Genomic DNA, 12,800 nt, shown 5'->3' with positions numbered 1-12,800 from the left:
ACACTTTCAAGCAATGTGAGCAGTTGTAAAGGGCAGAGACCATTATTTTACTATTTTAAGCACTTCTGTTCCCAGGTGTCCTCCCATGGGTTTGTGATCCCAATCAGCTGTCATACCAAGAAGCATGAGCTTGGGGAACCACAAGAAAGCCAGCAGAAGAAAAAGCAGTCGTAAAGGGGAGAGGAAAGGGAGCGTAGTCACCTCGTGATCCAAGCCAGGAGGAATGCAGAGCGCACACAGGAAGGAGAAAGGCAGAAAATGGCAGCAGCAGGACCTCAGCAACCGAGGCAGCATCTTCACAGACTGGCTAGTGAAGACAAGGGTGCAGAGAAGGACCGAGGTAGAAGAGAGGAAAAGAAGTTGCTACAGAAGTGAAAACAGAAGCAAATATTAGAGCGTCCACAGTTCTCAAAGTTTCCAGCTGGGTTTTAGTTCCTTTTATAGTCCAAAGGAAGCAGAAGTGCCTGGGAGCTTCCCCAGAGGGCTACAACGAGGGACAGGTCAGAGCCGTGGCCTCTTAAACAAAACACCGGGCACGCCGCAGGGCTGCACTTACGTTTGGAGGCGATTTTAAACACCAGCCCTTTAGACTGTGGCTTCGTTCCACCTTCCCCCTCGAGGTCGTGCTCGGCGCTCTCCATGTTATCAAGGAGCTGCTCATCCTGGAGCTCATCCCTATGCGAGAAGGGCCAGAAGTTACCCCGGGAGGCATTTTCCTGCAGTCCCACAGCCCTCACCGGATGTGCCAGGCCAGCCACATCCAGCGCGACCCTTTTGAGGGGCTTACTCTTGAACTCCCATTCCCAGCTCCTGGATTTTCCGTTCAATGGCTGTTTCCACTTCACTCTTCTCCAGGGAGTACTCCACAAAGAAAGCTTCCAAAATGAACGACACGAAGATACTGAAAGAGATGACGAGCAGAATTACACAGCAGCATTTCCTTACTGGCATCCCCCCTGCTTTCAGGCATCAACTCGGTATTCCCAGGCTCATTCCCAGTGCTCCATCCCCTCCTCTGGGGAAGATGGGGAGCTCCAAGAGCAGCACTCAGTGGAGTTAAGAAGATGCAGCAGGTTCCTCTATGACACACATCCTGCCTGTCTCAGAGTCACACCATCTGTGACCCCGGGACCACCAGTTCCACCCCAGCCGGGGGCAGAGCCTCTCTTCCCTCCGAAACAGAGGAGGGCAACCCAAAACTTACTTGACAATAATTATCACCATCACGATGTGGAAGGCAATGAAATACAGCTTCGCAGGCTGAACCGTCACGTTGGCAAATCCATTGGCAAAGAGTATCGGGGGAGTTAAGGAGAAGAGCGCTAAAGCAGGAGAACATCTCGCTGCAGGGTGGTGCTACGGGAGGAACCAGCTAACACCGCCCAGCGACAATCTTCCGAACAAAGCCCTCTGCAGGGACCGTGTTGTCTGTCACATCCATGGGTGTGTGAAACACCAGGGGAAGAACACGGATCCTAGTCTTGGACTTTCCACCACAAAGGATATCATGCCACTGATTGACTACAGTGAGCTCCATCAGGACGACAAAGGACGATGCAAAGTTGTTGAAGTTGTTCTTGCAGTATTTCGCACGGGCAAACAGCGAATCCTTGAGAGCTGCGTTTCCGCATTCCAGGGCGTGAGGAGCATTTGAGTTTGCTGGGAAGAACTGGATTTTCCCATGGAATAACTCCATGCCGATGATAGCAAATACACAGTACACAACCTGGGAAGAGAAACCCCGTCGCCTGCTTTTCCAGTGAGCAGCAAGCTCTGCAGCAAGTTTAGCGTTCCCGCAGGTTTTCCCGTTTTTACAGACACGGCAAGCTGCTGAGGAGCAGCACAGAGTCCGAGACCCCCAGCCCACACAAGGGCAATGACCAGGCAGGAAGAACAAGCCAAGAACTACAGCTCAAATACATGGAGATGAAATATTCTCAAATCATAAGCAGATAACTTATTTTTAGGAAATTATTTGAGAAACAGGTTTCTCATTCAGTTTCTTGCCCAAATCACAGTTGGATTCCTCACAGTGTGAAGCCCAGACTGCATGGAAGATCCCCACGGCCTCGTGGAGCAAAGAAGGACGCCCTGACCTGGCAACTAGCGGGAACCCAACCCCTTTGCACACATTTACATGTGCAGTGACCAAGAATCAAAACGGACACTTACGGTTCCAAAGGCCAGCCATCCAGAGATTTGCATTTATCCTCTTGATAACAGCACGAGCGTGAGACTTAAGACACATTCCTGTAAAACTGGAGTGCTTTGAGCTAAGATACCAAGATTTCTTACCAGAGTCAGCCCACCAAACGTCAACATTGTCGGTACGATGTTTATCAGCGTGTTCATGATGGCCCGGAACCTACAGCAAACGATTCACGACAACACCTGCTCTGGGGGAGGCTCTTTTAAAGCCCAGGCTTGCTTACAGTCACACCCCATCCAGCACATGCTCCCCACATGACCTTATTTATAAGAAAGTCTCCAGAGAGGCTGCAGCAACGGGGCTCGTCCCAGGCTTGTTGGGACAAGGCCGTGGGATGCTTTGTTGAGTGGCCACAGTCAGTGCAAAGCAGCTACGCAGAGCAGCCTCTGACACAGCCTGCCCTAAAACCATGCCCCTGTCCCACTCTCTTCATTACCTTTGAATGCTGTCAACAATCCTTATCAGCCTGAGGACCCTTAGGATGAAGACAATGTCCAGGATCTGCTGGCTGTTGTACTTCGTGGCTGAGAAAGGAAAAAGTTTTTTTTGTTATGAAACTAGTGTAGAGATAAAACATGCTCTCCTTGTTAAACCTTGTTTATAATAGGTATTTATGAAGGGAAAAAAAAAAGAAGAAAAGATTGGGTTAGTTCTTAGAAACCCTGTAGGAAATTCATTGTCCTGTCAAAAAGCCTCCCAAGCCCAAGGTGATGCCAAAAGGCGACTCAAGACCATCGAGTTTCCCAGAGGCATGCAGACTGTTTAAGCTGCACTTACTCGATTTCAGGGTGGTATTGAGTATCGTTGCAGTCAAGGCAGCAAAGATGATGAGGGTATCAAACCTAGCACGAGGGAAGGCAGTGCTGTTAGAGAATGGGTGCCTAAGCTGCCACACAACACAGGAAAAGTAGTAACCCCTCTTCCTCGCATCCGTGCCAGGCAGCCGTGCATCATCTCAAACGATTTGCAGGGTGGGACGATGGGAAACCTTTGTTTAGCAAAATGCTTTCCCCTGCCCAGCCGCTACCTTCCCACACTGTGGAGTCACCTTTGACTGAGCTAGCAGGGCAGAGAACAGTAGCCTGTCAGAGCCAGATGAGGCCAGGAAAGAGAACAACGTCCTCTGAGGCAGAAAGTCATTTTAATTACACCCTGGCACATGAGCTCGTGTCAGGCAGCGCGTCTCTCAAAGAGACTTTCAGTTCTTGAGGAGCTGAGCACAAAGATCTCACCACACTTCACACCGACTTTAACACAAAGATTCACCCCACTCACCAGTTCCAGAACTGATTTTTGCCAAAGAACGCCCTCGGTTCGTAAGTGTACACTTTCAGGAGTATCTCAATTATATACAGAGCAAGGAAGACCCACTCTGCGTAAGAAATATAGGGGCTTTCCTCATCCAGAGCAATGAAGATAGCATTTATTAGAATGATCACATCGTAAGTCCAAACAAATCCCCTGCAAGAAGAAAAAGATAAACGTTTGTCACTCGCAAGAAGGCAGAAGTTACACAGTTATTTCAGGAGATCTTTGCCTCCTCTCTCAAACACTGCCATTCAACAAATGATCTTTACCCATCAGTTCTCCCCAAGTTTGAGTTTAGGAAAGTTACTGCAGAGTTTGGCTTTGCCCTTCAGGTCCAACACAAAGCAGGGCACCCCAGCCTTCAAGGTACACCACAGCCAATGCTCTCAGCGTTAAACAAACTCTCAGAGACTGTCTGCAGCTGTGTTTCCAGTAAGCCAAGCAGCATTTTCTCAAGCAGAAAGACTGGACAAGTAAAACCAAGTACTGTACACAACTGGGAGGAGTGGCTGGTACACCAGGTGGGGTTTGTTGGAGCCAGAGGGACCCGGACAGGCTGCGGAAGCGGGCAGAGAGGAATCCCATCGTGTTCAGAGGGAAATGCAAAGCCCTGCTCCTGAGGAGGAACGACCTTAAGCACCAGGGCAGGCTGGGGGTCAACCATCTGAGAAGCAGCACTGCAGAGGAGCCGGGGGCAGGGTCTTGGTTGACATGCTGAACGTGAGCCAGCAATGCACCCTGGGCTACGTTAGGAATGTGAACAGGTGGAGGGAAGGGATTTTTGCGCCCCCATCTACTCAGTGTACTGGCAAGGCCACATTTGGAGTGCTGCGTCCACAGCTGGGCTCCCCAGTACAACAGCAACATGAACGTACTAGATCAAGGGCAGCAAAGGGTCACAAAAATGATTAAAGGATAGGATTATCTGACACATGTGTTCAGAGAGCTGGGACTGCTCAGCCTGAAAGAGAGAAGCGTCAGAGGGATCTTAATATGGATAAATACCTGATGGGAAGGTGTAGAGAAGATGGAGCCAGACTCTTCTCAGTGGTATGCAGTGAAAGCACAAGAGGCAAGGGGCACAAGTTGAAATAGAGGATTTTCCATTTAAACAAAAAAGCTTTTTTTTTAACCAAGAAAATTTGCAGAAAATTTATGGAGTCTCTATCCTTGGAGATACTCAAAACCCAACTGGCCATAACCCTGAGCGGCCTACTCTAGCTGACCCTGCTTTGAGCGAGGGGGTTACACTAGATCATCTCTAGCTGTTCCTTCCAACCTCAGTGACTTTGCAATTCTGGGAAGACTCAGATGCAAAACAGAGCACTAGGAGCTCATGGGACCAGCTTAGGAAGAGCTGACGAAACAGCAGCAGAGGATCACTTTTAAGCAGAGCATTAGTCTGGTCTTTCAAGGCAGGCCACGAAGCACTTCTTGCTTTCAGAATGAGCTATTTACACTTAGCACCTACAGAAGATCTGAACAAGTGGGACTGGAAGAGGTATGGACTCACCAATAGCCAAATCTAGTTTCTCCACGCAACTGGGGGTAGGCAAAGAGCAGGGCTGGTCCACAGAACACTTAAACACAACCCCCAGTGTTTACCTAAATGCAGTTTGCACTTCCCAGCATGACAGCTAGATGAGCTTTTGCTTGCAACACCACTGCTCTGCAGCCCTTGGAACGTTAAGAGCTGCTTGCTCCACTAGTAGAGGCTCACCTGTGCCTAACCATGCTGCGCAGGAACCGACTCACTGCCGACTTGTACACGCGAGGCATCCAGCGCCCCAGCGGGTGGCTGCGTATTTTCAGGGTAATCACCTGGATGTTGAGGAGATCTGCCAGTTGTACAAAGGACTTCTTCTCTGTAGAGGGGAAAGCACAACACCATCAGTCCGCTGTCATTAAAAAAAAAAAAGACAGCGTCTGGCAAATGCAAGCCTATACGCACACGAGTTGCGGCAATCTGGACTCAGTATCACTGCTCACCTACAAAACCCTTCTGCTCGTCATCCGAGATGTGTAGCAGCAGCTCTCGGTGGGAATTGCTGATATCTGGAGCCACCAGCTTGACAAGCTGCTTCCACCGGGCTTCTCTAACCACAAACTGCGCTCCCTCCTCTTCCTTCAGGAGGTTGAAGGCTTCTATCATCTTGCGGCGCTTCATGTAAGCAAGCTGACGGATCTCATTCTAGAGAGAGAATCAGGATTCAGGCAGTTTCAGTTACCCTTCCCCCTCCTTTGCTTTTTTAATCCTATTTTCATGGCACAGAGGTGCAAGAAAAGACTCAGAGGAACATATCTGGAGTGATATTAGACACAAAGTACAGCACAGTCCACGGGGTGAGGAGAAATGCTATTTAACAGGCAACCGTGGGCTCTCTGCATGGATCACTAGATTGTTTGCTGCTGGGAGATGCATTGAAAAACCGGAAGAAGAGACAAAGGATAATGTCTAACAGGAAGGAGATGGGGGGATATCTTTCAAAGATCACAGGATCTGCATGCCCACAGGTCAAAAAAAAAGCAAAGAGGATGTGTCCACACATGCTTCCCACCCATCAGTGAATGCTGCCGAGATCAGGGGTGGAGATCCTCCTCCGTACACAATTACAAGCAAGCTAAAGATCTTGTGAGGCTGCAGCCTCTGGGAAGACCTGGCAGCCTGCTTACTGAGAAAGAGCCAGTCCCCTCACGGGAGCACCCAGCAATTTCCAGCTCTCACCCTTTGATCGCAGGAGTACCGAACGGCACCTACTCAGTTTGGGTGGAAGAAGCAAGAGCTCCAGTTTACTCAGACAGCCCTTTACATTTCCTCTGCTTTAAGAGCACACGCAGCGCCAGCAAAAGCAGGCTGTGTATTTATAAACAACTAAGAACAGTCTCCTGCACAGAGACAGTGTTTTTGAGCTCTAACAGTGATAATGCAGAGACACGTGCCTCCTATCTGTTGGAATTTCTTGGGTGCACAGCAGCACAGAATATTTCTCTGTTAAATGCTAAAAGCAGGACTCACAGCAATCTCCGTGACACAAAAGGTGGACCTGCGCTTGTTACTTGCAGAGAATCAGCAGAGGCCAGAAGCTGCACTCCCTTCTCAACACTTTCCAGAAGCAGCTTTCCAAAGGAATGCAAATATTCCCTTACAAAGTTATTTAGAACAGCAAGCAGTCACTGATCACAATTCAACCCTCCAAACGTTACCTTCAGGTGTTTTTTGTAGTTGTTGTACACAACAGCCAGGAAGAGCGACATGAAGATGTAAGTGTTGACGATGACAAAGGCAATGAAGAAGAGAGCGTACCACGAGCTGAAGTCAAATGCTGGCATCCTAGAGAAGAGGAGAGAGATTGCTACTTGCTGAGCAGACACAGAGAAAAATAAGAGGAACCACAAGAAAACAGTCTTTCAGGTGGATTTCTAAGTACTGCTTTGGACAGACAGATCAAGGTTGCCAGATAATACCCAGGCTAGGCAAAAAGCTAAAACTGTGTCTTAGTTCAGTTACAGAACAGTTTTCTTCCACTAGATTTTCATCCTAGTTTTCAGTCCTCAGTTGAAGGGATGCAGGAGAGAAAGCAGAGATTAAGCTTCTGTCAGCGTGGCTAAGTTTAAAAGCAGTCTTGAGGCGAGGTCTCCATCATAAGCCGGTGAGTTATTGACTCCACAGACTCTCGCCGCACTTGGAACTCTCCTCCCACTTACTCTTGGGGGACTGGCTGCATTTCTCGGTCTAAGCAGCCAGGGTCCCTGTAACATCCCAGTTCTGTTCAGTACATCTCCAGCACACAGAGGAGCGTGCCGTTCCTCCCTGCCCTCCTCTTTGATGGCACTTTGCAGCACAGACCAAATTGGGAACGTAGTTAGAACAAATGAGGGTAGAAAGCCTGATCCCCGCTTAAGTTTAACACAGCTGTGCAAATTAAAGTCTGCACAGAAAGCCCTGCAAATATTACAGGAGAAAAAGTCATCTGATCACTAGAGCACACCCTGCCTTTTCAGGAAATGGCTTTAATCAAAGAGTGTGTGTGTTTGTCCCTCAGGTTTAAGCCTTCATCAGCTACTGGGTCATTTGGAAAGCAGTACTTTTAATGTAACTTTTCTAAAAGTAGTTCTAACTTCAGATTCTGGTTCAAAGCCACTTAAAAAAAAAACCAAACCAAAACAACAAAAAAAACCCACAGATGGCTGATGATTCATGAAGCCCCTGCAGGCTGGAAAAGTAAAAGCCCTGTTGCTGCTCTGAAATATGTTGTTGTGCAAAATGCAGTACTGTTCCAACCAGAGATCCTGCCGCTAGGAGCAGGACACCAGCACTCACACCGAAAGACTGCAAGCTCAGCATACATACATGACATCCGGGCTGTTCGCTGTTGTCACCAGCACATAGAGGTCAAACACAATTTCTAAGTAGTTACTGAAATATGGCAAGCCTTCTGCTGTCTTGAGATTCCTAGGAGGAAACGGACAATCTGAAGTCAAGCACAGAGGTCACGTGCCCCACCACAGGAACTGCACGTCTCAGCAGTGCTCGCATTCACTAGCAATCGTTTGGAGTTGCCAGATTCCCTCCCGCCCAGAAGTATCACACCCAGCTCTGAGCAAAAGAAGGATTCACACCTCTCACCAAACAGCTTCAAGGCCATGAGGGAGAACGTGAGAAGGCTAAACATGAAGAGCAAGAAGACGTAGGTGATCTCCGGCAGCGTGTTGCGGATACTGCGGAAGGCTCTCCGAATCTGCCGGGGAGAAGGGAAGCGTTTAAAGGCAAGGTGGTACCTGTTTTCCCCACACCATCCCAAACTCCTACATGCAGGGACAGGCAAGCAAAGTGGACACAGCACTCTTCTGTCACCTGGCAGGAGAGATTCTGACCCAGATGTGCCAGCTTTTTTTTCCCGCTAAAACCTGTGCAAGAGTACCAGGCCTTTCCTCCTCATTGCCCAGAGGAGATGCCAGAAGGAGAGACCTTATCTACATACCATGAACTGAGCCAGCCAAGGGACAGAGGCACTGTTGAGATGCTCTTGCTGCAGGGGACTGGTCAGAGACAGAAGCCCATCACTGCAGGCTACAAAACACATGCTCTGAGCCTGAAAATCCAACTGCTCCCTCCCCTAGGCCTCCACACCACAGCAGTTCATTCCTTTGTAAGTCAGGACCAGAATGGTTTGGGCAGCAGGGCAAAGATCTCCCCATGACAAGAGGAATCAGAGTCCAAATCACCTATCTGGGCTACAAGTTAAGTTTCTGAGAACAGTGTGACACTTGTGCTTGTTTTCCTCAGAGACTTCCAGAAATAAGTAACCTGGCCCCTGACCCAGGGAGAAAGAGTTCTCTCGTCTGCGGTTCTGCTCATGTTCACGCCTCCTGAGGACAGCATCTAACGCTGCTGGCAAACAGAGGTGGCTCCTCTGGGCAGGCTGGACTAAGCACAGCCCATGGGCTGACCTTACAAGGAACATTCTTGCTTCAGGTCACATCTGAGAGAAATCTTCACTCACAGGAAACCTAAATTCTGCCGCTTCTGCCCAAAAACCTTTCTGCTAAATCCCCTGCATCTCAGAAAGCAGCAGGCTGTCCAAAAATAGGACCCTGCATCAGGGGTACATCCCACCAGATCTCTTCCTTACCTGACGACTCTCCGCAAAGTTGATCAGGAAGATGGGCCTCACAATTCTCGACCACCGGATGCTCCTCACGTTGTATATTCTGAGGACCCCGTATATGGCCAAGTCTGATAGTGATAACTGTAGAAGAAAGAAGGAAAATTCCCAGAAGCAACACTGGAAATGCGTTTAGATGGTGAAGACAATAGGGTTAGCTGATACTGGACAGATGCACACACAACAGGTTTGTGAGAACAATCCAAGCTGTTGGGTTGACTTGGCCACAGCTCTTGTAGAGCACTTGTGCGTCATGTCTATGCCACCAGGAAAGCAGCAGGAGGGAAAAGCCACCTCCACACCGGCCACTTCAACCTCGCACGCTCCGCTAGGCCTAACTCACCAGGATCGCAACCATGATGCAGATGTTCTTGGTATCCTTCCAAAATACATTGCGAGGAGTGACTTTTGCAAAGTGTGTCAGTCGGCCAAAGAACACCAGAAGGCACACAACCTCGACCAGAGAAGTGACCTGCAGAGAGAGAAGGAACTCAAGTCAGGACAATCATGGGCAGCACTGGCCCTCTTCACACAGATGAGGCTGTTCAGGCTGGGATACAGGCAAAGAAAAAACAGGCAGAGTCAGTATAAAAGCTTTTTCCAGTGGGTTTTGCCGTCAGCCGTTTTACAGGCTCACACATCTGGCACTGAGCAATAGTTTCAGACTTCTTTTTGTGCAATTCCCTGCCACAGGCAGGTTAAAGCCAGGAAATTTGTATTTGCTTAGGATTCAAGGAGCACATCTCTCACAAACACGCTAGAGCAGAACAAATAAAGGCTACAGAAAAGTCAGTCCTAAGTGCAATGCTCCACTCCTGCTTTCGGACAGGAGGACTGGACTTGGGTCACAGAGAAGGCTGGAACTGTTCTCCGGGGTGCAAACAAGCAACATGACTTTGTCTGCAGTCACATCAGCCATTGCTGATGGCCACGGTGGCTTCCATAGTCCCTGTCTGGCTCCTATGCCCTTTTTTGTCTCCGTTTCATTAGATCCAAGACATCAACAGAAATATCAGCACAGTTGTCTCTTGACGCATTTGACAACTAGTTCCAAGTGAGAAACCCTCGCTTGCCCTACCAAGTGAGTCAATACTAGTTGCCTTGCTGCTTCTGCTCTGAAAACTTACCAGGAAGGGGAGCGGATACACAGCAGGTTCTTCAAACACTGCCAGGGAGAGGTTGAGGAAGATGAAGAAGTAGGTGGCTGTTCGCATGATCCAGTGGTTATAGAGATAATAAAGCCTGCAGAAAGAAGGCAACGGCACCATAAATAAAGGCTTCAGTGCACATTCCCTCCCAACACACATTGGGAGAACATCTCGTGCTGTCCCAAGCAGTCATGGAGGAAGAAGGGTAACAGTAGCACAATTTTTACCAGCGAGGGAATTGGCGTTTTCTTTCCTGGCCCTTCCTTATATAGTCTCATAGCTGATGGACACTATGCTCCCTCTCAGGCAGCAAAAAACCCAGGAAGGTAGAACACAGGTGTTTTCCAGTTCAGTTTAAGACCGCAACAAACAGATTTGTTAAAGCTGCTTCCTTTCTGTAATTGCCTTGCTCCTTAATTTGCTAAGCTCAGGTATCCACATGACACACAAATTAAGTCTGATGAGTTATCTAACACCCTTTCTTTGCAGGTTAAAAAAAGCAAAGAGATAAGAAAAGCCACCAGGCAGAAACACAGAGCTGCACAGTAAACTCTTCTGCATGCAGAGCTTAAGCAGTGTTCTGTCCCCTACGGCAGCAAAACCTCTGGTGAATGCTAGCAAGAACCATGCACACATCCCACAGGAGGTTTCACACAACAGCGGCTCCTCCGGGGACACGCAGCGCAGATCTGCAAAGCGTATAGTTTCTCTGCCAATAAAAAAAAAAAAAGCTGCCAACATCATCAAGCAGCCATCTCATCTGCCCAATAATAGAGGCCACAGGGTAGGTGATTACACAGACAACATGATATTGTATCCTTCATAACATTATCAAGACGCAACCACATGAAACCTACCCGGTTCCCTTCTACACCAGCCACCTCCTCTCAAGCGTTACACGTGGAAATAGTTAGCCTAAAGCAGTCCAGGCCTGAGGGAAAACTCACTGCTCAGCCTCTTCCCAGCAGCTAAAAGGGAAGGGAGTCACCCCTGCAGGCAAAACATGCCTGACCTGGGGAATTTCACTTATCGCCTATTAACACAAGCTTTTAATTGCTCCTGCCCCAGCAGCTACTGCCTGCTACCAAAACCCTGCTGCTTACACCCAGCACGGCCACACTCCAGCACCCCTTCCACACAGGTGAGGGCTGACCCCGCTTCCCACACTCTCCATCTCCACAGAGTGTTACAGCTTCACTCTTGGAAGATTTGATTTTTTTTCTCTAGCAAGCAAAAAAGGTTTTTATTTCCTTTCCCACCCTCAACGTACAGATGCACCGAGCCCCATTCGACTTACACATCTCACCTTAAATCCAGTTCTTTGCATCCCACCCACCCACCCAACCTTCTCAGCACCCAGCTGGCAAATGCCAGGTCCCCTGAACACGGCTGGGGCTGGTTTTGCCCATCCCAACCCGAGCGCCCCACAGCACCGTACACCGCCTGCGATACCAGTGCGGAGCCCAGCTCCGGTATAACGGTACAGGTGCTCGTGGAGACGCAAACCTGCTTACCTGACCGCCTCCGGGGAGGTCTTGAAAGGAATATTTCTGTTGTACTGCGCATCGGAGACAAACGCGGCTGCCAGCAGGAGATTCTGCGGGAAGGGGAAAAACACAGACAGCAGGCGTTGGAGCTGGGAATAGCTTTAAAGCAGAGGCTCAAAGGTCTCTTTCCCCCCAGGGCACGCCGCAGAGGGGAGAAGCGGGACAAGGGATGCCGCAACCTCGCACCCCCGCGCCCCTCTCCATCACCGTCCCAGCCCGGGACCCCCCAGCCCCGCGCTCCCGCTACCTGCGAAACCTCCTCCGCCATGGCTCGGGGCACCCGCTGCGCCGCCGCGGCCCCGCCGCCTTTAACGGTGCCCGCCCCTCCGCCCCGGCGGAAGCGGGAGGAGGCGGTGCCGCCCACCCCACCCCGCCCCGCCCTCCACCCCCGAGCCGCAGCCGGGATGGTGGCGGAGGCCCTGCGGCCCCGGGCCGTGCGCTGGGCGCTGCTGGCAGCCTTCGCGGCCGGGGTGCTGGTGGGCTGGCAGGCTAACGGTGCCCGCCGCCGGTTCCTCCGCTGGCGCCAGCGCTACCTCCAGCGCCGGCTGGCCGCCGCCCAGGAGCAGCTGGATGCGGCCTGAGGCCTCGGGCAGCGGGATGGTCGCCTCCCGTTGTCTCCTCAAGCGGCTTCGCCTCGGTGGACGCGGTGGCAGCGGAACCGGATTCGTCGGGGGAAAGGCGAAAGCCAGGTGGGAGCATCCGTGGGGTGCCAGGGCCTCTCTTCTGTTCTCCAGAAGACAAGATCTTGAGCCGCATGGGACCCACCTGATGAAATACTGAGGCCATACTAACGATGACACCAAACGCATCTCGGGCTGTCCACGTTCGTCCTGCTTGAAGTCTGCTACCGACCCGTGCTGCTGCGTCCTTGCCAGGAAGGACGGAACGATGGAATTGCTGATCCATTAAACTGGCAAAAATC

The 12,800-nt window shown here is 50.4% G+C and overlaps 2 protein-coding genes across 2 annotated transcripts in view; one reads left to right on the top strand and one right to left on the bottom strand.

Annotated features, from left to right (window-relative positions):
• The window catches only part of LOC104475382 (two pore channel protein 2), a 12,933-nt gene extending 690 nt beyond the window's left edge, over positions 1 to 12,243 (bottom strand). The window contains exons 1-19 of the mRNA XM_086745416.1: positions 12,126 to 12,243; positions 11,846 to 11,928; positions 10,311 to 10,425; positions 9,527 to 9,655; positions 9,151 to 9,267; positions 8,138 to 8,256; positions 7,869 to 7,970; positions 6,722 to 6,848; positions 5,507 to 5,708; positions 5,238 to 5,382; positions 3,485 to 3,670; positions 2,987 to 3,051; positions 2,646 to 2,733; positions 2,296 to 2,365; positions 1,507 to 1,726; positions 1,205 to 1,295; positions 788 to 901; positions 559 to 675; positions 202 to 337 (exon numbers count right to left, since the gene is read on the bottom strand). Of these exons, the coding sequence (XP_086601542.1) occupies positions 202 to 337; positions 559 to 675; positions 788 to 901; positions 1,205 to 1,295; positions 1,507 to 1,726; positions 2,296 to 2,365; positions 2,646 to 2,733; positions 2,987 to 3,051; positions 3,485 to 3,670; positions 5,238 to 5,382; positions 5,507 to 5,708; positions 6,722 to 6,848; positions 7,869 to 7,970; positions 8,138 to 8,256; positions 9,151 to 9,267; positions 9,527 to 9,655; positions 10,311 to 10,425; positions 11,846 to 11,928; positions 12,126 to 12,146 (2,247 nt within the window). The 5' untranslated portion in view covers positions 12,147 to 12,243. The remainder of the gene's footprint in view (positions 1 to 201; positions 338 to 558; positions 676 to 787; positions 902 to 1,204; positions 1,296 to 1,506; positions 1,727 to 2,295; positions 2,366 to 2,645; positions 2,734 to 2,986; positions 3,052 to 3,484; positions 3,671 to 5,237; positions 5,383 to 5,506; positions 5,709 to 6,721; positions 6,849 to 7,868; positions 7,971 to 8,137; positions 8,257 to 9,150; positions 9,268 to 9,526; positions 9,656 to 10,310; positions 10,426 to 11,845; positions 11,929 to 12,125) is intronic.
• Positions 12,242 to 12,800, top strand: MTLN (mitoregulin). The gene has a single exon (XM_086745415.1). It carries the CDS (start codon positions 12,283 to 12,285, stop codon positions 12,457 to 12,459), a length of 177 nt encoding a protein of 58 aa, XP_086601541.1. The 5' UTR covers positions 12,242 to 12,282; the 3' UTR covers positions 12,460 to 12,800.

This window comes from Chlamydotis macqueenii, chromosome 3, assembly GCF_036417535.1.
Source record: "Chlamydotis macqueenii isolate bChlMac1 chromosome 3, bChlMac1.mat, whole genome shotgun sequence".
In the NCBI taxonomy this organism is placed as follows: domain Eukaryota; kingdom Metazoa; phylum Chordata; class Aves; order Otidiformes; family Otididae; genus Chlamydotis; species Chlamydotis macqueenii.
Note: the sequence above shows the minus strand (reverse complement) of the source record. Positions and strands in the feature narration are given on the sequence as shown.

Excerpts from the sequence above, each read along its gene's own strand:
- MTLN (XM_086745415.1), top strand. The coding sequence starts at position 12,283 with ATGGTGGCGGAGGCCCTGCGGCCCCGGGCCGTGCGCTGGGCGCTGCTG.